This window comes from Lithobates pipiens, unplaced genomic scaffold (assembly GCF_037356315.1).
Source record: "Lithobates pipiens isolate NorthernLeopardFrog02 unplaced genomic scaffold, aLitPip1_a1.2 Scaffold_16, whole genome shotgun sequence".
NCBI lineage: Eukaryota > Metazoa > Chordata > Amphibia > Anura > Ranidae > Lithobates > Lithobates pipiens.
In genome coordinates, this window is record NW_027507748.1 from 66,372,999 (window position 1) to 66,400,985 (window position 27,987).

Sequence of the window (27,987 nt, forward strand, 5' to 3'; positions counted from 1 at the left end):
CTTTTCATCCTTTTCTGCATGCCAAGGCGTTTTGTTTCTTTTACGGTCTGCAATGTAAACCGACCCACCCATCCAACTCCACTTCGGGGACCACCCTGTCTACGGAATTAGACTGTGGCAAATTACTCCGGGAGGAGCGAGGAATAAGAACACAACCCTCTATTCACACCGTATAATATACGTGAAAGGTGTGTCCATGTCATAGAACAGCATGCAGGGATAGTGTTCAATCTTAGGTTCTGTTTCCTGGAAAGTGGCAGGGAAAAAAAAATATCACAACTGGCCAGTTTTGAAGGAGATCAAAGATCAAGATCTCCGTTGTATCAGTTGAATGCCCAACATACTGTATATGTCCTACTTTACTCTTATAGCTGCAAGTATCCTGCATGCACACAGCTCAACACCCCTTTGCTCAATAATCTACAGTAATGATACTCACCCATCTGATAGGTGACTAGAGAAAAAAATAGCTGTTGGGGGTCTGCATACTTTGTTACCTCTCCTTTTCCCAGCCTGGTGATAGGAGAATCAAGAAGCAGCAGCTCATTGATTAATCACCTATGTGCTCTCTCCTCATCTAAGCACATTCACATCAGACAACATCAGACAGACAACACTGTGTAAAGCAGTGGAGCTCTGAATAGGGCTGCTCAGGGTACTACAAGAAGCTGATATAAAGACAGATTTGGTTGTAGTTATAGTGGCTGTATTCAAAAATTCATTCCATTTTCGTTAACCAATACATAGCTGAATGCAATTGTGTTTTGGAAAATATTTGCTTAGATTGCTGGTTCGCCTGGTTAGAGGTCCATTCCTTTCAAACCCGATATGTCAGGTTTATATGGTTTCTGGCAAGTTGAATGATATGATGGCTTCTTTTATCTCACTGGCTCTCCAGTACCAAGGGTTATTATTAAAGTGATTGTAAAAGCTTGTTTTTTTATTTTATTTAAAATTTTAAATAACAAACATCATACTTACCTCCATTTTGCAGCTCGTTTTGCACAGAGTGACCCCGATCTTCGACTTCTGAGGTCCCATGGTGGCTCTCGCAGGTCCTCCCCACATCAGATAACCCCCTAGGAGAAGCGCTCTCCTGGGGGGGTTACCTTGCGGGCTCGCTCCCGAGTCCAGCTTTCGACGTCCATAGACATGAATGCCAGACTCGGCCCCGCCCCTGGCATCATTGGATTTGATTGACAGCAGCGGGAGCCAATGGCTGCGCTGCTATCAATCTATCCAATGAAGAGCCGGGACCCCATTCAGAGAGGAACAGAGCATCTCTGCCGAGGGAAATACAGGGCTTGGGTAAGTAAAACAGGGGTGCTGGGGACCGGTGACTGCCAGAGGTTTTTTCAGGTGAAAAAACACGAGGGTTTACAACCCATTTAAGCTATGTTAAGGTGTCATGCCTTAATTAAGTATTCATTGTCCAGTCTAAAGATATAATTGTGGAATCCAGCTGCAAAATAATTAAGTGTTAATTATTGCTTTGGGAATGGAAACCCAGACTACTGAAGGGAAATATTGCCACTTAGGACTATAATGCCCTGTACACACGATCCGTTTTCTCATCGGAATAATCTCTGAAGGTTTTTCCGACGAAGTTACGACAGAATTCCACTGAAACTGTCTTGTGTACACACCAAAGTCCGACCGCCAAGAACGCAGTGACGTACAACACGAACAACGGGACTAGAAAAAGGAAGTTCAATAGCCAGTAGCCAATAGCTTCCGCCTCGTACTTGCTTCAGAGCATGCGTCGTTTTTGGTCCATCGGAACGGCATACAGACGAGCGGTTTTCCTGATTGGAATTGGTTCCATCGGAAATATTTAGATCGCAATATACGATGAAAAGCTCTCATCTGACTTTTTCTGTCGCACATTCCACTCGTGTGTACGATTCATTAGAAACCCACAGGGCAACTCAACCCACCCCAAACCAACATTTTAGGGCTATGCTAGGATAACTGTATACCCTGATATTGGTAATGAAATTGTTGGCACTAGTGTAAAAGTGAGGGCACTGCTAGTGTAATGTTAGTAGTGAACAGCAAGGTAAACAGTAATAGAAAATGGGCAGAAAAAATAGGCCACAACAGGTCAGGTGCAGGCTGAATGAGGTTAAAACTAAAAGATTGTGGTATATATTTCGGACCATTTTCTGATAATGTAAACTGGCTGCCTTTCATGTTGACCTACTTAGCTTCCACATGTTCTAAATCACATATATGAAACAATTATATAAATTAGGAAAGTCAGAGAAAAGTCAGAAGTCTTTATATGAATGCCAACATAATAACTAAACCAACAGTGATGTACTCATAATTTAAATGACCAGTTGTTGGTAAACAAGAGGCCGTCCCTTTAAACAATGGTGACAGGACCTGGGTCTGAACTAGGGATGGGCTTTATGTTTGGGTCAAACATGAGTTTGACTCGAACATTGGCTGTTCGCCTGTTTGCCGAATAACGAACAATTTGGGGTGTTCTCAGCAAATTCGAAAGGCATAGAACACCCTTTAAAAGTCTATGAGAGAAATCAAAAGTGCTAATTTTAAAGGCTAATATGCAAGTTATTGTTATAAAAAGTGTTTGGGGACCTGGGTCCTGCCCCAGGGGACATGTATCAATGCAAAAAAAAAGTTTAAAAAGGGCTGTTTGTTCGGGAGCAGTGATTTTAATAATGCTTAAAGTAAAACAATAAAAGTGTAATATTCCTTTAAATTTCATACCTGGGGGTGTCTATAGTTTGCCTGTAAAGTGGCATCCGTTTATGTAAACGGGTGACCCCGACCCCCTCTGACACCATGGGGAAAGCCATAGGGAAGTTTCTGTGCATCAGAGGGGGGCGGGGTCATAAGGTGGTATGGATTTTTGGGGGGGACCCACGCCATTTTTTTTTTTATTTGGCACGGGGGTTCCCCTTAAAATCCATACCAGACCCGAAGGGCCTAGTATGGAATTTAGGGGGGCCTCCACGCATTTTTTTTTCTTAATTTTGGTTTGGGGTTCCCCTGTGGGGGAATACCATGGTGTTTTTCTCAATGAACTTTTATGTGTATTGCCGGGGCCGACAATTCATTATAGCTGCGAGTAGTTTTAAATATTTTTTTTTCCTTTAGAAATGTCATTTTGCTGTCAGACTGTTCTAAACACGGGAAACATGCGCTACTTTACAGACATACTATAGACACCCCCCAGGTATGAAATTTAAAGGAATATTACACTTTTATTGTTTCACTTTAAGCATTTTTAAAATAACTGCTCCCCAAAATAACATCTGTTTTTAAACTTTTTTTTTGCATTGTTACATGTCCCCTGGGGCAGGACCCAGGTCCGAAAACACTTTATACAATACCATGCATATAAGCCTTTTGAACTCTTGAACGGGGGGGGGGGGGGTGTTCGGCCCATCCCTAGTCTGAACCTGCTGCAATCTCTGCCGTCTCTGGGGGTATCTCTTCTTGCTGAACCACCTGGGATGTGGACAGCAGCCTGGACAATTCCTTGAACAACCTTGCCTTGAACTTTTTTTTTTTTTGTACCTTTAGCCATGCCTTTGCACTTCCTGTTCTTGCCAGATTATTGCACTCTCTCCTACCAATATCTCACTCTTGTCACTCCTGCTGCCATTTGTATTTTCGCTACCACTCCTTACCAACCTTTCAGCTTGTTCCTCAACTATGCTTCTACTTGATCTCAACATGCAACCACTCATTACCTCCCTTTGGCTTGTTATTGACTTTGCTTCTGCTTGATCCCTTCCTGCTTTATCTGGTACTGGACCCCAGCCTTCTCACCTCCTGATGGGTTGAACCTGAGGACTGTGAGCTGGTACTGATACTCAGCAAAACTCATCTCCGCCATCAGGAGCTCTGGTGAATGGCACCTAATATTTTGTGACTCGGGTGAGCCAGTGTCATTCACTAGGGTGACCTGCTTCTGCACTTACCCAGCTGGTCAGTGGGAGCCTTGCTACTGTTATGGCTACTGGTCTTCGAGCCGCAACATGACAAATGGTGACTGCACTAACAGCCTGTCCAAAACCATATTACACCATGTTCAGTGCGCCTGAATAGACTCCCTTTTTTAGCAATCAGCGAGTTAGTGGCTCTCCTTCAAAGGTCCCCTAAGCACCATATAGAAGTATAGCAATGGGGTTGATTTACTAAAACTGGAGTGTGCAACATCTGGTGTAGCTGTGCATGGTAGCCAATCAGCTTCTGACTTCAGCTTGTTCAGTTAAGCTTTGGCAATAAAAACTGCAAGCTGACTGGTATTTATGCAGAGCTGCATCAGATTTTGCACTCTCCAGTTTTAGCAAATCAACCCCAGTGTCTTTTTTAGGCTAAAAGAAGGAGGCCATTTGGAAGTATAGAAAAAGAAGTGTACAATTAACCGATTCCTGACATAGTTATACTGCAGCAGAATGGCTCCCTTGGACGAGCTGTTCGTAGCTGTATGTGCCCAAAGCCGATTCGATTGCCCGATGGGCGCGATGAGCACCGGGCATCCGCGATTGCTCGTGACAGAGCGAGAACCGGGATCTGTGTGTGTAAACACACAAATCCCAATTCTCTCAGGAGAGAGGAGACAGATTGTATGTTCATACTTATGTATTAAGTATAAACACTGATCTCTCTCCTCCCCTAGTCACTCACACTCCCCCCCCCCCCACAATTAGAACACACCTAGGGAACACAGTTAACCCCTTGATCGCCCCCTAGTGTTAACCCCTTCCCTGCCAGTGACATTTATACAGTAATCAGTACATTTTTATAGCGCTGATCGCTGTATAATTGTCAATGGTCCCAAAAATGTGTCAAAAGTGTCCAATTTGTCCGCCACAATATTGCAGTCTTGATAAAAATCGCAGATCACCGCCATTACTAGTAAAAAAAAATAATAATAATAAAAAGAATGGCATAAATCTATCCTCTATTTTGTAGATGCTATATAACCTTTGCGCAAACCAATATATCAATATACGCTTATTGCAATTTTTTTAACAAAAATATGTAGAAAAATAAATATCGGCCTAAACTGAGGAGAAAAAAAAAATATTTATATATATATATATATTTTTTTTTTTTTTTAATTGGGATATTTATTATAGCAAAAAGTAAAAGCTATTCAGTTTTTTTTTTTCAAAATTGTCGCTGTTCTTTTGTTTATAGCGCAAAAAATAAAAACCGCAGAGGTGATCAACTAACTCCAAAAGAAAGCTCTATTTGTGGTAAAAAAGTAACGTCAATTTTGTTTGGGTACAGTATCGCACGACCGTTCAATTGCCAGTTAAAATGAATCAGTGAAAATGGGCTGGTCATTGAGCAGCCAAATCTTCGAGGGCTTAAGTGGTTAAAAAAGGAAATAGGCGTGGGCTAACCTTTTAACCATGATTTGTTCTTACAAACTCTTCCCTTCTCCCAAGAAACAGGAAAGAAGCCTAATTCTTCTAGAAGGTCTTCACTCAGAATAGATTTCCTCCACTTATTAAGCACTCTGAGGCTTGCCTGGTCTAAGTGACTACTGAAAGGGCAGGGGTCATCCATTCTCATATCAGTGCTCTTCACAGAATAAACAGCCTTAATGTAGATCCATTTTAAAAAAGAAATGGAAAGGTTGTGTTGACCTGTGAGGGGTCACATGTAATTGTTGGATTTGGTATAATGGTCTATTCAATTCTAAGAGCTAGGGGCCTGTATCGACAATACAATGCATCCATCATAAAACTGTGTTTATAACCCTACTGTATCTAGAAAAAAAAACACGAAACTACAAATCACTAAATGGTTTTTCACACAAGACCATGAGATCATTTCAATTCCATTCTAGATGGCGCATTTAGCCAGGGCTAAGCTATACAGAGGCAAAAAGAGGCCACAAGTCTACCCATAATCCTACCCCATAATACCACTTGCCTTGACAGTACTGAAAAGACGTGCAAAATGAAAAAAAAAAATTGTGTATGGATTCAGTATTTAAATAATTTTGTATTGTTAAATTTGTTTAATTGTTTTCACAATTAATTTTTTTTTTATTCGTTTTTGAATTTCAGACAAATTTTATTTTGTTATTTCAGATTTGTTTAAATTCATTACTATTGTAATTCAGAAATTTGGAAACATCTGAATTTCCGAATAACACATTTTTTTTTTTACGAATTTTGATTCGGAACTAAACAAACCGCACGTCTACTCAGAAAAAGAACCAGGCAGGTTGTATACCTGATGCTTCATGCCCTGAGTACACTAGTACAGTCTTCACGCTGGCCAGGAATGTGATGTACCAACCTCAATTCAAGGGTTGTGAAGCTGAATGCATGTAGCTCTACTACAGCCATTGTGACTATCCTTGGAACTACATGAGACCATATTTCAATGAATTCTGCCAGACTGAATTGTATACATGGGACGAGCACTAGCTATGCTCTAGTACAGAAGATGGCACAGAGTGGTATTAGACTGCGCTTATTTACATACCAAATTGAGCGCTCGGTATCCCTGAGTCATATAATCTAACTAGCCCACATTAAGGGCCCATTCATACTATTGCGGAGCATTAGTACAATCACGGTAAGATGCCTTGTGTTAAGGCAGCCCATTTAATTGAATGGGCTATCTAATTCACCCAAATCTAACATCTCTGGCAGTGCAATGCTAGCTGAATTGGGGTGCATTATGTATGATAGTGCATTGCAGCACCTTTTATTTGAAATGGCACCCTTGAAACCAAGCTGGCCATAGATGGATCAAATATCAGCCAAGATTCGATCCATGTACTGTATGGGCAAGCGGATTATACCCAAGTTGATCCATCAGTTGACTTGAGTACAACCAGCATGTTGGATTTTAGCCAATAGCTATAACTGCTAGCAGTAATCACTGTGTTCTCCCAGCAGGGATGGCTCCCTCCCACACACCACCCGCCTGCCCCCACCGGGAGAACAGTAGTTCCATGGGAGGGTTGCAGGAAATACAATCTCATAATTTATGGCCTGCTTTAGGCAATGCAACATTTTTTGATCCATTCTTACGCATGCAAAGCACTTTAACGCCACAACGCTCATTGTGTGTACATTATATAACAAACAAGAAAGCATAGGTTCGGTATAAATGTTTTTCATACATATTGGCCTCGATAATATATCCCAAGAGAATGCATTCAAAGGAGCCTTATATAAGGTGATAAGTAGAACTTGCATAAGGCTTCTGACAGTTTACTATAGACTGTTAGAGATCACTGATATGTTACTATGCAGTCTCTGAGACAGTTGAGGACACCACATATCACTATGCCTTGGCACAGAAGATGGTTTCCCTTTTATGCAGCGTACAAACGATCGGAATTTCAGCCAGCAAAAGACCGATGAGAGCTTTTCATCGGAAAATGTGACCGTGTGTATGGTCCATCGGAATTTAGCTGGCCAAATTCCCGTCAGCAAAAATTTGATAGCATGTTCTCAATTTTCCTGATGGAAAAACTTTCTTTCAGGAAATTCTGATCGTGTGTATGCAATTCCGACGCACAAAAACTCATGCATGCTCAGATTCAACTACGAGGCGGAAGCTATTGGCTACTAGGTATTGAACTTCCTTTTTCTAGTCCTGTCGTACATGTTGTACGTCACCCCATTCTTGGCGGTCGGAAATTTGGTGTGACCGTGTCTAGGCAAGACAGTTTGAGCAGAATTCCGTCTGAATTCCTATTGGAAAACCATCAGAACTTTTTCCAACTAGAATTCTGATCGTGTGTACGCGGCATAAGGCTCTGAATTGGATGTAACACTGAGGGTCAATAAAGAGAAAGAATCTTCTGTGCCAAGGCTGTGATATGTGATCTCCTCATCGTTCCTCTGTGGTCACATAATCTGTAATGTCACAGCAGGCAATTTTTTTGCCTGGGGGGGAGTTTAGCCCTGGGCAGCTACAGAAAAATAGTTAGGCAGTGTCGGCAGAGCACTGCAGTTAATGCTGTGACAAAATTGCGTTAACAATAGGACTACTACCTGTATACATGGTATTATTTGCAACAGTCCAAATATCCAAAAAATACTCTTAAATTGCAAGCAGAAATCTAAATGACAAATGTGAAGCTCAGCGCAATCATTTGTAAAAAATTATCTGAGCAACTAGCAGTTGTTGTACAAAATAGATATAGATATAAGACTGCAGTGGTCAGGAATATGAACTACACAGCATAGTGTGTATGGGCCAGGGGTGCGTAACACACAGAGTGCAAGGGTCAGAAGTGTGTAACTCACAGAACACAGGCATTAGCAGTACATAAAGCACAGAGAGCAGTGGTCTGGACAGACAGCAGGGTTGTGGACAGATAGCAGGGGTCAGGAGTGCAGATTGCACAGAGTAAAGTGGTCAGGAGTGCATAACACACAGAGTGTGGGGTTAGGAGTGGCTAATAAACAGAGTGCATGGGTCAGGAGCACATAAGCAGAGAGCGCAGAGGTCAGGAGCGCAGAACCAGTACAGAATCCACCGCCCCCAGTATAGATCTTCCCCCCAATAAAGCTCCCCTCAGTACCATTCTTAGTGCAGCTACCCCCCAGTACAGAACCCCCCCCCCCCACTACAGCTTCCCCCTTAGTATAGATTCCCCCAGTACAGCTTACCCCCAGTACAGATTTACCCATTTTAGAACTGCTTCCCCCAGTACAGATCCCCAACTCTTTAATGCAGCCCCCCACCCTTTCCTAAGTACAGATCCCATCCCCCATTTGTACAGATCTCCCCCCTCCACTGAAACATACTCACCAGGCAGTTAAACCAGGCAGTCTTTTCCGTGGCTGTGTCGTGCCACCATAGATTGCAGCTTCCTTACTGACAGGATCTGACAGGCAGCAGAAGCAGCAGCCACAACACTTTGGGTGAGCAGTGACTGTCAGAACTGTCTGCTGCACCACTGATGTTTTGGGGGTTTGGACTCCCTTATCCTGCCCCTTATCTATGTTGTACAACCCTACCAAAAGGAGACTCTGGGAACTGATTTTACTGGTCCAAGAAACGTAATTAAGTGGACCGGTTGGTTGACCATAAAAATGTACTTGGAAACTGGCTGTCAGGGTAACACTCCTACATGACAGGTTTATAAAGTGAATCTATGGGAACTGAATAACAAACTCAAAGCTGTAGCTGGTATTTTGAAACCAGGTGAGGACTGGGCTGAGTAGCAGAGGGGCATTTGCCCCCATTGGCCTATTGGCCCCATTGGCCAATACAAACAGCTGGTACAAGTTGTATAGGAAGTCTTCCGGTATCAACTTCCTTTCCAGTTTGGAGATGGTATGCAGATGAAGGCAGAGATCAGCAAAGCAACTCAATGCTGGAAGAAAGCAAAACTAGGAAATGTGTTGTGCTTGTTTGATAATAGCAGTTGAATGATGAGGATTATTTGTGAGAAAGGTGTGGTATTTTAGACAACAGAAGGACAGCAATGGGATTCTTGGATCGAATCCCAACCAGGACACTACCTGCATGGAAGTACATATTTTCCCTGTGCTTGCGTGGGTTTCCTCAAGTCGGTAATCCCCTAATCCAAAGGCAAATCAAGTAGGTTATTTGGCTATTGGCCTAATTGGCTCTAGTATGTGTGTGTGTGTCTAAATTTCCCAACTGCAGCCTTCTAAGCAACCTTGTGTTTTTCTAAACCACTGCTCTGGTTCACATTTCAGGCATAAAGCCACAGATAAAGTAAGGCTTCATGTACACACAGCCTATGATGACAGTGGGTGGTGAAAACATTCCTATCCTGAACCTTCTTCTCATCCAACATCAGTGCCTGACTTCACAAATGTACTTCTGGAAGAATGGTCAAACATTCCCATAGACACACTCCTAAACCTTGTGGACAGCCTTCCCAGAAGAGTTTATGTTGTTATAGCTGCAAAGGGTTGGCCAACTCAATATTGAACTCTACAGACTAAGTCTGGGGTGCTATTAAATTTCATGTGTGTGTAAAGGCAGGTGCCGTAATACTTTTTGACAATATAGTGTAGTTTGAAGAGTTTGGTGTGGAGGAACTTGAATAGTCCGCATAGGAGCTCCGACCTCCATCCAACTGAAAACCTTTGGGATAAATTAGGATGCCGAATTTGAGCCTTGTCTTCCTATCCAACAGAAAGGTGGAGGCTGTTATAGCTACAAGAAAAGAGGAGGGGGCACTCCATATTAATGTCCATGGCTTTGGAATGGGATGTAGCATGACCTGATGTATGTATGATGGTCTGGTGTCTACAAACCTTTGGCTATATAATTTAGATGAAATATGCTGAGGCTGAGAGTACAGAGGGACTGATATTTATGAAGTGTCATCTGACATTTCATATATTTTCAGGTGGTAAAAGTGCAGGGAAAAAGTTAATATTAGATGCATGACTTTCATATATCTGCCCCGTTATGCTAAGAAAACCGTCCCCTGTATGAAATGAGCTTCACACATCCCGATTACTCAGTTTAATATATCAAACATGTTATGTGATTGCAATTTTTACTGGCAGGGAAGACTGTGCACCCTTCACTGATCTTTCCCCTCACTTTCAGCTCCATTCCAGTAACCTTTCACTTTTTATTTCTCCCTTTCCCGTCTCTTTAATAAGTATTGTTACTTTCCAATCTCACCTCGTGTCGTACTGGCTGACCTAAGCTACATTTACAGTGGAATTAAAGGATGAAATGTTCCTTACCCATAAGCCTCTGGATAGAAAAGAGGGCCTACATCCGCACTGAACCAAAAGCTCTTCTTTCTGCAGTAATCTCCAAGAACTTTCAGAGCATTTAAAAGCAGACTTTGTTTTCAGGGTGGTATAAGACTGAGATCCATGTTCCAATAAAACACGCCAGGATCCACCTAGGACAAAGTCATTTATAGACAAAGTGTGATTAAATCATCATTACCATAAATCATACCAAAAAACTGCCTATGCAGGTAAGGGGCATCTGTAGCCAGTTGCTGACCATGCCTTTTACTGGAACTTTCTGTTTACAAGTCTAAATTTGTATTTTTTTTGCTAGAAAATGACTTAGAACCCCCAAACATTATATATATATATATATATATATATATATATATATATATATATATATATATATATATATAAATGGTAATTGTCCCAAGATTTTATTTCACACTGTATTTGTGCAACAGTCTTTCTTTTTTTTCTTTTCTTTTTTAAATACACTTAAATACTCTTAAAATAAAAAAACAGTAAAGTTAGGCCAATTTATTTGTATAATGTGAAAGATGATGTTACACCAAGTAAATAGATGCCTAAGATGTCATGCTTTAAAATTGCATATGCTCGTGGAATGGCAATAAATTAAAGTACCTAAACATCTCCATAGGCGACGCTTTAAAAATGTTTACAGGGTACCTGTTTAGAGTGAAGCCTCGTACACACGATCGAGTTTTCGAACAGGAAATTTGTGATGACAGGCTGTTGGCGGAAAATTGTTGTCGGATTTTCAGCGGACAAATGTTGGATGGCAGGCTTTAAAATTTTCCGCGGACAAATGTCTGTTTTGGATTTTCCGAGCGTGTGTACACAAGTCCATCCAACAATAGTCCAAAGTACCAACACGTATGCTCAGAAGTAAGAACGAGCCAGAAGTGGTCGGTCTTGTAAATTAGCATTCGTAATGGAGATTTAGCATTTGTGACGTGGCAAATTATGAAATCTCCAAATGCAGCGCACATTCTCTTCTTCTTTAATGGGATAATAATGAAGCTGCTTTGCTGATGATACTGATGGAGTTATTGCAAAAAAAAATTCAAAGACTTTTTTTTTCTAGTGATATCAAGAATATTATTATGCTTGATATTTTTTTTTTTGGTGCAAATTACCACAACACCATTAACCCTTAGTTTTTAAGATCAAATATACATCTATGTTGGTGTCCCTTGTCAATTTTACATTGTACTTTTTAAAATGTAACTGCCTACTCCCAAATCGTCATTTGAAGTAAAACACATAGCTAAGTATTATTCTCCACAATTTTTTTATTGTGCGTTAAAAAAAGAAAACAAATTAAATTAGACATGCTATCTGCCAATATAACTTAACCAAAAAGTGCATTCTATGCATCCAAAAATATAGAAAATATACAAAATCAAATCATTATTCAACCAAAAAAATTTAAATAAAAGCCTCATGCATATGTCCTACTTCTTAATATAGGGGGTCAACAATACCAAGAGTTGGTGAAAGCAGGGGTCCGTCATCCGGAGATAATTCCAAAAATCATCTGGATTATTCTCCTGGCGCTCCCGCAGCAAAGGCATATGAAAGAATTGGCCCCAATTAATAAAGCAACCAGTTTTTGGTCCAAGAAATCCTCCTCCTGTTCCTGGACTGGACTTGGGTCAAAGGCCAATAATAAATAACACGTTATCTCCTCCAATTCCGCAACATGGCTGGTTGACGAACGGCCATTCAGAAACGAACTGAAAAGCATGAAATGAAAAGCGCCAATCAACACTCACCAAACTTTTACTAACATGAAATTAGCAGAAGGAGCCCAAAGGGTGCCGCTAAAGAGCTTAAAAGCCATGTAGTACATCACTACATTTTGTTGGCCTACAATTCCTTGCCTTTTCTATGCAAGAAAAGTTCCTGGTCAACGCCCTTCTTACAAAAGTCCAAGGTTTTGTCTGCAGAAAATCTGATCGTGTGTACAAGGCTTTACAGAGAAAGTCTAGTGATAGAATTATTGCTCTCACTCTAAAGATCACAGCAAAAACCTCAACATGTGTGGTTTGAACACCGTTTACATATTTGGGCACGACTTATATATGCATTCGCTTCTGTGAGTGTGCACAGAGGGATGGGGCACTCTTTTGCTTATTTATTTTTAATTTTTGCACTGTCCCTTTATTTATTTATTTTTTAAAACACTTTTATTCCTATTACAAGGAATGTAAACACCCCTTGTAAAAGAAATAAGCATGACAGGTCCTCTTTAAGGGGAAATCTGAGGTAACAAAGACCCTAGATCTCTCATTTACCTTTTAAAAGCAAAATAAATATTTGACACTTCGACTTTAAAAAGAAAAAAAAATCATCTCTTTAAGGCCGAGAACCTGAAGTGACGTTGGAGGTCGCTCTGGTCCTCCAAGGGCATAGAGTCAAGTGAGGGCCATTTTGCCCTCACTCGACTTCCTGCCTATCCATCCAACAGAACAAATTGCTTCCCAGATTTACCGTCAGCTCCGGTAAACGTGCAAAACACTGGAAAGCAGTGGGAGGGGGCACCTCTTCCGCTGCTTCTAAAATTTATTGCATTGCAAATCTGCCACCAGGATCACTATTAGCAGATACCGAATCGCTTAGCAATGTCCTGGCAACAAGGAAGGTTGGGACGATGCCATCATTGGGAGTCTTTCGGCCAGGCTTTAGGAGGTACCTAAATGGTCTACACCTATAGCAAGGGTATTATTCAAGCTGCTCAGTTTGTTTTTACCTGCTGCCCCCCCCCCCCCCTTTTATCTGTATTGATCTTTTTTTTTTGATAAGGGTGAACTAACACTTTAAAGTTTGGTCTGTTTTGCATGGATGGTCATAGGTATTTTAGAACTATCTGTGTCTCCAGTAGGGAATTCACCTCTCTATTTGTCCTGGTGAATACATCACATCACCAGAACTAGAGTTGAGGGTAGATATTCCAATGAAGACACCTCTTTCTGTGTCAGCTGTATAACAAGGAAGTTCCTCCCACTTCTGGTAGATTTTCTTTCATTTCCTGTTGCATCTCTTAAGCCGCGTACACACGGGCGGACTGTCTGGCCAACTTAGTCCGTCGAAACACATTTCAGCGGACAGTCCGCTCGTGTGTGGGCTTCAGCTGACTTTTTCAGCGTGCAGTCTGGCGGACTAAGTATTTCGGAATTTCCGTAATATTGTCCGTCGTACTTTGGTTTCAGCGGACAATCCGCTCGTGAGTAGGCTAGTTCGACGGGCTAAGTATGGCGCATGCTCAGAAAGGATTTACACGGCGAAAGGTTGCATTGCTGTGTATTGGACTTCCTATTTCTAGTCCCGTCGTACGTGCTGTACACGTCATCGCGCAAGCTTTCGACGGACTGTTTTGCATCCGTGTGTCCGTTCATTCGAAAGTAGGACGGACTGTCCGTCGGATTGTCTGACGGACTAAGTTGGCCAGACAGTCCGCCCGTGTGTACGCGGCTTTAGGCACAAAGTAAAGGGAAATTTCTCCAAAGGGACATAGACAGCAAATAAATAACCTAATGTTTTTTTTTTAAGTGTAACTAAAGGCAAAACATAGAGGAGAATTAGAAATCTTCCAATGGGGACACTAATTTTGGTGACACACTGGTGTTGGTTTACCAAAGCCAAATAGACTGTGCACTTTGCAAAATGTAGTTGCTCCAGAGCTTAGTAAATGAGGCAAAGCTTCACTTTACAAAGAAAACCCAATCACATGCAATGAAAAAAAAAACTGAATTTTTGCTTACACATGATTGGAGGATGGAAATCAACAGAGCTCTGCTCATTTACTAAGCTCTGGAGCAACTACTCTTGCAGAGGGCAACTTCACTTTACAAAGTACACAGTCTATTTGCCTTTAGTAAATCAACCCTATAGGGATTCCTTCACTTTGGGTGGGTTTCCTTTCACTTCCAGTTTTGGCTTTGGGTCAGGAAGTGATGGGAAATCTCCCTTATGGGGCACAGATGGCAAAAAAAAAAAAACCTGACAGGTGTCAACTCTCCCTCTGTCCAAAAGGAAAAAAATGTCTTTAGTTCTACTTTAACTAAAAAAGTTTTGGATGTGGCTTTCACCAAGTTTTGGATGTGGCCTTCACCACTGATGCTGGGACTGAACATTGGATGAGATACCCAGACATTAGACATTTGTTTAGTTGCACACTCCCTGTAGCAGCTGATGATGTCCAGGTATTATTTCTATCATGAAAACCAATTACCATTAACTGTTCCATTAATCCATTAAAACGTGGACTATGCTACCCAGTGCTATATATCATTAATCCCCCACTGAATTTACATTCCCTGCAATGACTCAATTTTCTCTCTAATTACACCGCAGGAGCCAGCCTATTCATTCATAAATTATCTCTGCGTTTGATGAATAGTGCACTATAGAAGCAATTAATGGTCATCTTACTGGTGCATGTATACCATGCTTTGTTAAACACTCTTCTCTAAAGCCAAGCAATCAGGAATAAGATAGTAACATTTCCATAGTAAAAAACAACTGAAATCCAAATTTTGCTGACACTTTGAACAAAGCTCCAGCAATGTATAAACACATTTTAAATAAGTTATAAAGATTCACTTTTTTTCTACATCACTTTTGTAACATTTACCCCTATGTTTAATTCACGTAAAGGGTTAGTTCACATTTACAAAAAAAAAATACCCTTTGCAGGTAAGGGGTGCCTGTAGATAAAAACAAAATGTGCAGCTTTGATTAAAGTTGAATAATGCCTTTGTTATAGGTATAGGTCATTTATGTAACTCCTGAGGCCTGGCTGAAAAACTCATCCCATCAAGACATTTCCAGCTGTTACTGCTCCCCCCCCCCACCATCACAGGAGCAAGCTCTCAAATCCCCCAACCCCCCAGTGTGTGGTCCACTATCTCCTCTGTTGCAGCATCACACTGAAATCAGAGCTACAGCAACAGGGGAGAGAGAGCGCATTTGAGGGGGTTTAAATCGTCTGTGAGTGTCTTAGTTACTTTCTAGCATCAAGGTAGAATAGGATAATACTATCTCTGGGGGGGGGGGGGGGGTTGCCAGCTTCAGGAGGTATTTGGCCTTACCTGGCTGCTCCCCCACGCATCAAAATGCTAATTAGGGATGAGCCCGCAGTTCCAGACAAACGTAAGTTTGACTCGAACATCGGGTGTTTATTCTAAAACAAAGCAAACATATGGGGCGTTCTCGGAAGATTTGACCGCCGCGGAACACCCCATAATGCACTGTGTGATCGCAGTGCATTGCTGTATGGTGATTGGCCAAAGCATGCACCTGACCTGCATGCTTTGGCCAGTCACAGCACGCTCTGATGAGAGAGCCATAATTGGCCAAAGGCAGGGTACTTTTGGCAGTGTATTTGATATATATATATATATATATACATATATATATATATTTGCAGTCCGTCCAGTATATATATCAACTGTGTGGACTGTACTTCATACTCCTCGTGGTTCTCAACCTTTACAGGGTGAGGACGTGGCACTGAGGTGGTAAAGCAGTTGCAGATCAAAGGTTTTAATAAGGAGACATGAAATACATTTTAAATGCACATATTAGAAGGAAAGTCTAATGCATAAGCCACTGGGTTAATCCTGCAAAGAATACGAAAGGGCCCAATAAACCGAGGTGCGAACTTCAGTGAGGGAACTCGAAGTTGGAGGTTGTGACATGTCATGCAGACCCTGTCCCCAACCTGGTAGGAAGGCACAGTCAGGCGTCTGCGGTCAGCATGGAGTCTATACCTATCATTAACATGTCGCAAAGCCTCCTGGACTTGTGCCCAAGTGTTAAACGAAGACCACAGAGATGCTCCTCTAATGCAGGAATATTCTGCAGAACAAATGAGTCAGGCAACATGGAAGGTTGTAAACCATAATTTGCCATAAACAGGGTCAATCGTGAAGCAAAACTCAAGGCATTGTTGTGAGCAAACTCTTCCCACTGTAATAGGTCTGACCAATTATGATGGTCAAAAATATAGCGACATAGGATTTACTCCAATGACTGATTGGCTCATTCTGTGGCCTCATTTGACTGCGGGTGATAGGCAGAGCAGAAAGCAAGCTGAATTTCCAATTGTGCACAAAAGGCTCATCAGAAACGGGACACAGACTCACTACCCCTGTCCAAGACAATCACCTTGGGTAGCCCATGTAAGCAAAAGATCTCCCGAGAAAAAATGGACACTAGTTCTTTAGAAGTGGACAACTTCTTAAGTGGAATACAATGACACATCTTTGAGAACCGGTCAACCACCATAAGGATAACTGTGTTGCCCTGGGAGTTGGGTAACTCCACAATGAAATCCATAGACATGTGGGTCCATGGCCTCTCTCCAGTGGGTATGGGTTGTAGGTGGCCCACTGGAAGGTGTTGTGGAGTCTTACTCTGAGCACACATGGAACAGGCTGCCACAAAGGCAGTTACATCAGCATGTAGACATTCTTCCCAGGGTGGCCAGCAGCCTTGGGAGAATGGTAAGTCTGGAGCGTGGCAGTACAGAGACTCTCTGGGACAAAGCAGCAGTCACAAGGTTTCTCAGGGGGAGCATGAACCTAAGCAGCAAGAATTTTGTCACCCAAAGGAGAAGTGAGACTGGTGCGAACCGTAGCCAGACTACGCTCGGGGGAAACAGGGACCGGAACCGACTCCAACTTGGAAGTGGAGAAAATTGTAGTGACAAGACGTCAGCCCTTACATTCTGAATACCGAGTAAGAATGAGACAATGTAATTGAAACTTGCCAAGAAAATAGCCCATTGCGCCATTCTGGGAGAGAGGCGTTTAGCCTCAGACAAGAATGTGAGATTCTTATGGTCAGTAAGAATGAGAACCAGCACAGTGGTACCTTTGAGGAGATGTCTTCATTCTTTCAGGGCTAAAATGATCACCAACAGCTCTCTGTCACCAATCTCGTAATTGCACTCCGCAGGTGACAATTTCTTGGAAACGTAGCCACAAGTATGCATAGCGCTCTCAGTGGTAGCACGTAGAGAAAGAACGCCAACACCAGTCTCAGAAGCATCAACCTCAAGAATAAAAGGTAACATAGGATCAGGATGTGCCAACACAGAAGCAGAAACAAAGGCAGCCTTGAGACTCTCAAAGGCCTTAATGGACTCCGGAGACCAACTTTGTGGGTTACCATCATATCAGTCAGTGGCTTGACCAGAGACGAGAAGTTATGAATAAACTTCCAATAATAGTTGGCAAAGCCCAGGAAACCCTGCAGAGGACATAAACCCACCGGTCGGGCAACTGTAGAAATGCCGAAAGATTCCCTGGGACCATTGAAAAACTATCAGTGGAAATTACATAACCCTGTTTACGATGGAACTCACACTTCTCCAGTTTACAATAGAGATTGTTCTCTCTTAGTTTGTGAAGCACATGACAGACATCTGTGTGGTGGCTCTTCAGGGACTTGGAAAATATGAGGATGTCATCGAGATAAACCACCACACATAACTGCAACAAATCTCAGAGGACATTGTTAATAAATTCCTGGAAAACTGCCATGGCATTACATAGGCCAAAAGGCATTACGGGGTACTCATAATGGCCTGTTCTGGTATTAAACACAGTTTTCCACTCATCTCCCTCCTTAATCCGCACAAAATTGTATGCCCCTCTCAAATCAAGCTTTGTGAAAACCGTTGCTCCCTTGAGGCAGGCAAATAATTCCGTATTTAATAGAATCGGATAGGCATTCTTAATCGTGAAACGATTGAGACCCCTATAATCAATACAAGGTCTCAGTTCACCACTCTTCTTCTTCATAAAGAAGAAACCCACACCAGCAGGAGATGAGGATTTGCGGATGAAACCTAGAGAAAGTGCGTCTGCAACATACTTCTCCATTGCCTTATCCTCCAAACCCGACAAAGGGTAAACCCGGCCTCGAAGGGGTATGGCACCAGATTGAAGGTCAATTGTGCAATCATATGGCCGGTGTGTAGGCAAACTACTAGCTTGACCTTTGTCAAAGACATTGCTAAAATCGTGGTACTCCGGCAGGGAGGAGAGTGAAGAGGTGCACAGGACCTTGGCTACCTTCTGGAAGCACGTCTCACTGCATTGTGGTGACCAGGAGAGATCCTCAGCACAGAATTAATAAAAAGAGGGGGTGTGCCTCTGTAACTAAGGATAACCAATAACCAGAGGAAACTAAGGTGAGGAAATAACTTGGAATTGGATAATCTCATGGTGAAGAGCCCCTACGGCTATGGCAAATGGAACCGTCTCATGAGTCACATGGGCAGGCTGTAGAGGTCTCCCATAAAGAGCCTCAATGGCAAGTTGAGTGTCATGTAGCTGCAGTGGAATCGAGTGCTTTGATACAAAGGCAGCATCAATGAACAGGCCTGCAGCGGTTAGAGCCTGTAACTCGATGGACGACTCAGCCCAAGAAAAGGTGACTGAAACCAGGGGCTTATCCTTCTGGATAAATGGGGATGAAGCAACGCCATCTAAGGTCTGTCCGTGACAGGACCTCAAGGTTTGAGCGTTCCCTGGACGGGTAGGACAAGACTTCAAAAAGCGACCTAAAGGCGCTCTCATTCGCAGAGAGGCACATGAAACCCAAGTGCAAGGCTTCACCTTCACTGACTGATTCAGTAACAGGAGGCATGGGAGGTGAGGGAGGCACGGGTGGGACTGGATGGCAAATGTGATCAACTTCTCCAGCTCAGTGGGTATATCTCAGGCTGCTATCTCATCCTTGATGGTATCGGAAAGACCATGAGAAAAAGCAGCCACAAGGGCCTCATTGTTCCATGCAACCTCTGCTGCCAGAGTACAGAATTCAATGGTGTAGTCGGCAACATTTCTCATACTCTGTTTCGATGGACATGAGGCACTTGGCAGTAGAAGCGGAGCGTGCAGGAACATCAAATACCTTTTTAAACAAAGCCAACAACTCAGTGTAGCTCAAGACAACAGGTTTTTACATCTCCCATAGAGGGTTTGCCCTGGCCAAGGCTCTCTCAGAAAGCAAAGATATCACAAAACCTACTCTGCTCCTGTCCGTGGGAAATGCCTGGGGCAGCATCGCAAAGTATATCTCAACCTGGTTGAGAAACCCTCTGCATTGCACTGGATCATCCCCAAATCACTGGGGAAGTGGAGTGGAACCAGACATACCTCTTATAGAGGTAATATAAGAGGTGGGTTCCTGCACATAGACTGGAGCAGCAGCAGGGTCGGCCTGCAACAGTGGGAGTTTCCAGGTAAGCCGTCTGACTCAGGATCGTTTGTAATGCCATGGCAAACTGATCAATACAGTGATCCAGTTCATCCAATCTGGAAAAAATATTACCAACAAGTGGATTGACTGCATCTTCTGAATTCATAGCCTTCACCTACTGTCAGAAACCATGAAATCAGGCACAGAAGTCAGGGATAAATGTAGTGGAAAAGCAAGCAGGATCTGGAGCCAGAAGGGATGTCAGCAAAGCAAATCTTGAACAGGATCACAGGAGATCATTTCTGTGATGTGACCAAGGTGAAGGCAGAGCTCCTCTGGACTGGACCGCTTAAGTAGGCAGTACTGACGAGCAGGATATCATCAACAGCTGAGTAACTGTGAAGAGATAGGAGCTGGCAATTAGCTGACAGCTGAGCGGCCTGCTCAGATAAGGAAGAGCTGAGTCCAGCTCTGACACATCTAAATACTAGCTTGGCCAAATTGCTAGCACTGCAACTGCTGCGTTTTCAGCTGGTACACTCTGCCCCCTTTCGTGAATTTGTGGAATGCGCTGCACCTCAGTGGCCAGTTCCAAAATGCCATTTCTTTTCACAGAAGGCCATTCCAACTCTCTACCGGCATGTGGAAGGCAATGTTTTGGCCTTGTTGGACAGGGCAGTCAGCAGTAAGGTTCATATTACCGCTGACTCATGGTCCAGCAGGCATGGGCAGGGATGTTAGCTATCCTTCACGGCGCACTGGGTAACTCTGCTGGCAGCTGGGAAGGATACCAGACAGGGTTAGGTGTTGTTGGAGCTTGTTCCACCACCACGCCTCCAAAAGGCTAGTAGTGATTTTGCCACACCTCTCTCCTCCACCCCTTCCTCTTCTGCTTCCTCTATGGCCTGTTCTGCTGATTTGTCATCTGAACCAGCAGTGCTCCATAAGCGTTCAAGGGGCTACACAAGCAGTCAGGCTAAAAGATGCTGGCTGACTTTCAAAGGGAATGCAACCTGCCCACCAACCGCCTCATTTGTGATATGCCCACCAGGTGGAACTCAACGTTGGCAAAGCTGCGTTGGCTGCACACACAGCAGAGGGCCGTCAAGGAGTACCTGTGCAAGTATGGCACCAGGACAGAGTCAGGGGAGCTTGGCTTCTTTTCAACACGCCAGTGGCTACTGATCAAGGATGCGTGCACTGTCCTGTCCTCATTTGAGGAGGCCATAAGGATGGTGAGCAGCGACAATGCATGCATCAGTGACACTGTCCCTCTAGTCTTCCTGCTGGACTCACACTTTGTGAAATCATGGATAGGGCACTTGAGGCAGAACAGTAGGAGGAAGGGCAGGATTTTCTTTTGCCTCAAGGCTCCCTTTATCCAGATAGCATTCCTGCAGGCCTGCCAAACACACAGGAAGATGAGGAGGAGGATTGTGTCAGCATGGATGTAGAGGATAACACTCAGCAGCAGTCTTCAAGGGATGGTTTTCAGTCCCCAGAAACCTAAGGAGTTGTATGTGGCTGGGAGAAGATGGTTACAGATAATGTGATCCATCCTAAGTGACCCAGAATTGAATGCCTCTGCAAACTTACGCTGCATAGCCTCCCTGATTCTGCAAAGCCTGCGAAAGGACCCTAGGATTCATGGTATCAAGGAGAGGGATCATTACTGGCTAGCAACCCTTCTTGATCCACGTTACAAGGGAGCAGAGGCTGAAACATCTTCAGGAGGCCTTGAAGATAGGTTTGTGTAACACATTTTCATACCCTGGGAGGTTACCATTTCAGTCAGAGGAAGAGTGGTGGAGAAGGTGGCTGGCTGACCGATGACTTTAAACAATTTTTCAGTCCTCAGCGCTTCGGTTCAAGCAACCACCGGCAGTGTCTGCATTATATGGTGCAGGAATATCTAGGGGAAAGAGTAGACTTGGAGACTTTTCCAACAGAGCATCAATTGGGTTACTGGGTCTTGAGGATGAACTACTGGCTAGAACTTGCTCCATATGCAATCGAGCTACTGGCCTGTCCTGCATCCAGCATGCTTTCTGAACGCACATTCAGTGTTGCTGGAGGGTTTGTAATGGATCAAAGAGTGCACTTGTCCACAGACTCCGTTAATAGGCTCACAATCTTAAAAATGAATCAGTCTTGGATCAGCAGCTATCAAACACCTGATGCTGATGTAACTGATTGAATTTTCTATGGATGTGGGATCTCTTGAAGACTGCGTATGCTGACTATCATATTCCTCCTCAATCTTGATAGCTTGCTAGCTTCCAACAATATTTTTGGTTTAGGGCACCACCACCCAAGGCCCAATTATTCTGCCCCTGTTCAACAGGGGCATGTAATTTGAATTTTTGAAATAATATTTAACAGCAGGGCCTGTTCCTGTGCCCAACAAGATTAACTGCGAGGGCTTACAGTGTTCTGGCACCACCAAAACCAAAGGTCAAATTTTTGTGGCCCTGTTTAAGAGGGCCATGTAATAACAATTTTTTGATATAATATTTCAACGCAGGGCCCGTTTATGTGCCCAATAAGAGCAACTGTGTGGGGTTACAGTGTTCTGGCACCACCAAAACCTATGGCCCAATTTTTCTGCAGAGTATATAGGGCAGGCCGTAAAAAAAATAATGTTTTCAAATAGCCAGAAATGTACCTCCATTAAAAACGCCTGTAAACGAAACGTGACTAAACACGTTTACACGTGTTTACAAGCTCTTACAGGCATTTGCCGTTTCAAATGCCTCTAAACATCTGTCCTGAACGCATTTTATTTGCTTTCCAAAAAATGCTTCTGAACTCAACTGCCTAAAAACAACTATAAAGAACTGAGTGTACATGTACTGATAAGATAACATAGAGGAGAGCTCAGGGGCAGCTGAAAAAAAAAAAACAACTGCTCCTAAACATCCGTTTACCAGTAGCGATATACATGAAGCCTACAAGAGGTGAGAGGTTAAACAAGCTTGTCAGTATGCAAAGAGGACGTCCAGCAAGAAGGTCACCTATAGCATGTGTTCGGGTTTAAAGGGATGAGGTGGCAACTCTAGTAGAGCGGCATGTCAGAAATGCAGGAAGAGTCACTACACTGCCGGTGATCTGCCAAAAACTCCAACTCACCAAAATCCCCAACCAGGTCCCTTCCAGTGACTCTCCAGCAGCAATAATTGGAGACTTCGATGAGTTTCACAAAACACCGGGTACGGAGGAACAAAGTTGTCCCTGCCTTGGAGGCGGCCATGTTGTTAGTATCGGGCAGACTAACAATGTCCACTCATTATATGGTGTACCGTACTGTATACGCTGCCGGTGTTCTGTGAAAACAGGCAACTCGTTGAAATCTCCAATTATTGCTGCTGGAGAGTCACCGGAAGTGACGTGGTTGAAGATTTTTGGAATTGGAGTTTTTGGCAGAACACCGTTGGCGTGGAACGCAAGCACCCGGAAGTGTCAAGGGGTGATTACATTCCACGCTGGCTCTGTCTCTTATAGCATTCCTGACATGCCGCTCTACACTGCTGCTCAGTGGTGAGACACAACGCTAGGATTGCTATAGGAAACCTTGCTGGACGCCCTCGGCATACTGATCAGCTTGTTTAACTCTCACCTCTTGTAAGTGTTTTTAACCATTCTTTGGCATATTAAAATCTTGATTTATTGCACTGAGATTCATATCTCTTTCAAGGTCTGCTTCTCTCCCATGGAGTGCTGCTGAAGAACATCTCAAGATACCTGCCTATTTGACTCCTTGCCCATATCCTGAGAAATATTTTGAACTTCATGATTATTAGAGGGTTCATCTGCCAAGAGAGCCCTATATATAACTATTTAAAATTTCCCAATCTACCATTTTGGCCCTACATATGTATGCATAGACAATAAAAAATGTGGTTTAATAATTACATTTCTTAATTTGATTAGTCTAAAAGATGAATACATAAATAAATGAACCATCGTGTATAAAGTAATCAATAAATCACTTCAGAGCTATTAAAAAGATGCTTTATGGTCATATACGGGTAATCTTTGAATCACTTGAAACTATTATTGAGATACTGTATTTCAAAAATGATTTAAAGTCCCAAAGTGATTCAGAAATTACATATACATAATCATGAAGTGTCTTTTTAATAGCTCAGAAGGGATTTGATGAACACTTTATATATAATAATTTATTATTTATATAACATACAAAGAAACGTAATTCATGTAGCATTTTTTTTATAGAGGGTATATACTGTGTATGTATATGTATATATATATATATATATATATATATATATATATATATATATATATATAGTATTATGCATATATATCATGTTTATGGCTAAATCATGTTTTTAGATTATTTTTGTTTATATTTATTTTCTTTTTCCCTGATGAAGGGTGACTGTTTTGGCCCGAAACGCATTGGCTATTGTGTGTGTGAACCATTTTAGCGATTTGGACTTTTATTTGGCTCCCCTGTGGTTTTTCCATGCCCTGCCATAGCAGCATGGAATGTATTTTTTTTTTGGGGGGGGGGGGGTTCTTGATGGTGATGACATCGGACTATGCCTGCACAATGTGTGTTGAAATGACCGCTTGTATTCCTCATCAGAAACTCATGTGCCAGGGTGACAATGCAGAAGAACAATTAAGAGACAAGGACAGAGCATTGTCACAATTTAAAAGGAAGTACCTGAACAAGGACTTCCATGGCGGGATCACCACATGTTATTTTAAAACGGAACATAAAGAGTATGTAAACCCAACATTTCATATTTCTGATATGTGGCTGCTGTACAATGTGCTTGTATGAAAAGGTATCCTGTTCTCTTTGTATTGCTTCCTGTGTGTGAAATCCCTGGTGTTCCTGCCAGTCCCCCTCATTTCCTATATTTAATTGGCCACAATCTAAGCAGGAGAACACAGTGTGGTCAGTTTTCTGGCTGTTCTGTGAATTCAGCTTGCTTTCCTCCAATGATCAGACTTGTGCTGAATGATTAGACTTGTCCTGACTCACCCCCCCCCCCCCCCCCCCCACATAGCCGTTCAATTGGAAGACCAGTGTTCTGCTGTTTCTCCCCCATGCTCTTATGCAGCTGTGAGCAGAGGGAATGTGATCACGTATAAAACAGGAAAAGAAGGAATTTATCATTTTTGTTTACACCTATAGTAAATATAATATACCTCCCTACCTATTTACTAATGCTAGCAGAATAAGGATTAAAAAAAAGGTCATGCTGATTGAGAGAGTTGAGTTCCTCTTTAATGAAAGCTGTAGATATTTAACATTTTGAAAATGACATTACCATGTTAAAGCTTATATGAGATTTTAGAGATGTTATTTATTGGGTTTACATCTACTTTAATTACAAGTCTCTATTTGGGTATTTTTTATTTTTCATATTGATAGCATTCCTAAAAGTCATATTGCACATTCCCTTAAATCATAATTGCAGCAGTTATAAAAGCGCTGACACTCTGTAGTGAAATCAGGGCATTCTGAATCATTTTCTTGGAATTTAAACTTCTTGTGAACGGTTCTGAACTGAAAAGAGCCAGAATTACTGTAATTCAGCGTGTGAGTTTCCCAGGCATAAGTGATTTGTGCGAAATCAGCATCTGGAAACAAATATTCATTTTCTGAGAGTGTTTCAGCTGCCAGTAACATTAAAATGTATGACGGCTCCTGGGAGTCCTGGCATGGCGAGTAGCAACTGCTTGAATTAAGACAGATTGAAGGCTGATTCATGGAGCTGTGACAAAAGTGGAGCTGTTGCACATAACAACCAATCAGATACGTATTTACTTTTGCTAGGGAATAAAGATCAGACCTGATTGGCTGCTGTGGACATCAGCACTACTCTTACCAGTTGTTCTCTGGGCTCATTGAGATTTTGCTTAGTGCTTGACCTGTTCATATTTGCCAACTGTCCCGAATTTCCCGGGACATTCCGGGGATTAGGACATTTGTCCTGATTTAATTTTGTCCCGGGAAATGTCCCGGGAAATTTGGTTTGTCCCCGTTTTTGGCAGCCGGCTGCTAGAGGTCCGCGGCCGGCATTTTAACCTCCCTGGTGGTAATCCCGAGCCAGACTCGGGATCGCATCGCTGGATGCAGGGGAGGACACAGGGAGAGTTACTTATCTTGTCCCCTGGATCCAGCGATGTCCTCCGCGCTGTGTGATCAAGCTGTCCTCCGCTGTATGTATAAAAAATTTGCTTTGCAAACCAAAAAGTCATGAATATTAGCCATAACATTGTAATATGTATGTAATATCAGTTTAAATTTTTTTCCTTTTGGTGGATGAATGTAACTTTCCTAAACATTTTAGAAAAATTGCTTTAAGAACATTTGAACAGAAGAATTAAAAAAACATTTGACCAATAGAGAAAATATTCGAACATCATAAGCTAAGAACATTTGACTAGAAGAGGAAATAAGGGAGACTTCTCCATTGAGTACAGGGTACAAATTGTATGGATGTTTGGTCATGTGGACCTCCAGTTGCAGCGGGAAGTGAAACATTTAGTAGCAGTATTATTGTGGCGGCTTCCTGCTCAGGGTTCCTGACTGTTAGGGAACTAGCACCCACCAGCTTCTTAACAACCAGTGACTTACCCCCACCGCCTGATAGGTGACGATAAACAAATTGCGGGAGGACGGGGGATAAAAAAGAAAATGGTGTGGGGTCTCCACCAAAATTCATATTAGGCCCTTCAGATCTGGTATGAATTTTAACAGGGAACCCCATGCAAAAAAATACAAGAAAAAAACATAGGGTCTTCCCCAAGAAAGGGGCAGCACATTGACTTAGTAGTTAGCATGTGAAATGCATGCCAAGCCAAGGAGCCAAGGTCCTAAAAAGCCTCTGCTTGACCAAATATGGCCGTCAGAGTGATATGGGGTGCCAGAATTCATTTAGATACTTACACCCTGTGACCAAGTTAACCTTTGGGAACTGGGTTTCTCTTGACCTCTCCCTCTGCAATGCCACTGCCGTTGAGCACCACCTGCAGTGGGGAAAGTAGACTGCACCTGCCTACAAGCACTTATGCCTTTGGACCTTGGTTCTGATCTTGGGCAAAACACTGTCCTGGAATTTGGATGTTCTTTTGTTTTGCGTGAGTTTACCCCCCGAAATGGAAAGACATACTGGTAGGTGAATTGGCTCCTGTCTAAACTGGGCCTGGCATGTGTGTAGAAATTGGTTATGCACATGTGTTATTATGTTATCCAACTCAAACAAATGGGTTGTGGAAAAACCTGGTAACCTATCTTGTAAAAAGAAAAATAGAAATTGTATAGAAAAAGGAGTCTGGTGTGTTTTGTGGACAATGCCAGTTTAGCAATGCTTATAGCACCAACATCCCATGGTATTTAAGAACTGAAAATATGGATGAAAAATGTGGGACTTTTTAGGTGCATAGACATAGTTACAGAGAAAGTACTTAAAAATAACAAATTGTATTAAATTACAAAAAATGGTTTTAAAAACATTAGTACGACCATGTGTTGTCAGCCATCATGCATAGACAACATATTCTTTCATCACGCTTATATTTCAACATGTTTCGCCATTCCGGCTTCTTCAGGAAAAAGTGTGGTGAAAATACTGGTCAAACAGATAAAAAGCAACAATCAGGATAATATCAGTTTACATTATATACATATTTGTCAGGGCTGGGCTCAGCCCTTCCTTCTCTGAGCTGGCTGCTCAGCTGTCGGCTAATTGCCAGCTCCTATCCACAGTGACTTACCTGTTGATGATATCCTGCCCGTCAGTCCAGCCTACTTAAGCAGTCCAGCCGAGATGATCTCTGCCCTTGCCTTGGTCAACATCACAGAGACTATCTCCTGCGTTCCTGTTAAAGACTTGCCTGGCTGACATTCCTTATGGCTCCAGATCCTGCTTGCTATTCCACTACACTGATCCCTGGCTCCCCAGCTTTCTGGCTTGTTTGACTATCCGTTCCGGTTTCCAAACTTTGACTATGTTTTGACTACATTTGTCTATTTACTTTTATTATTAAACATGTGTGATTTAAC

General features: G+C 42.5%; 1 protein-coding gene across 6 annotated transcripts in view; it reads left to right on the forward strand.

Moving 5' to 3' along the window:
* GRIK1 (glutamate ionotropic receptor kainate type subunit 1) overlaps positions 1–27,987 on the forward strand; it is a 626,279-nt gene that overhangs the window by 574,889 nt on the left and 23,403 nt on the right. For 3 of the 6 annotated variants that reach the window (XM_077480010.1, XM_077480012.1, XM_077480014.1), the window contains one exon: positions 27–188. The exons of the other annotated variants lie outside the window; for them this stretch is intronic. In XM_077480010.1, the coding sequence (XP_077336136.1) occupies positions 27–176 (150 nt within the window). In that variant the 3' untranslated portion in view covers positions 177–188. The remainder of the gene's footprint in view (positions 1–26; positions 189–27,987) is intronic. 6 annotated transcript variants of the gene reach the window in all.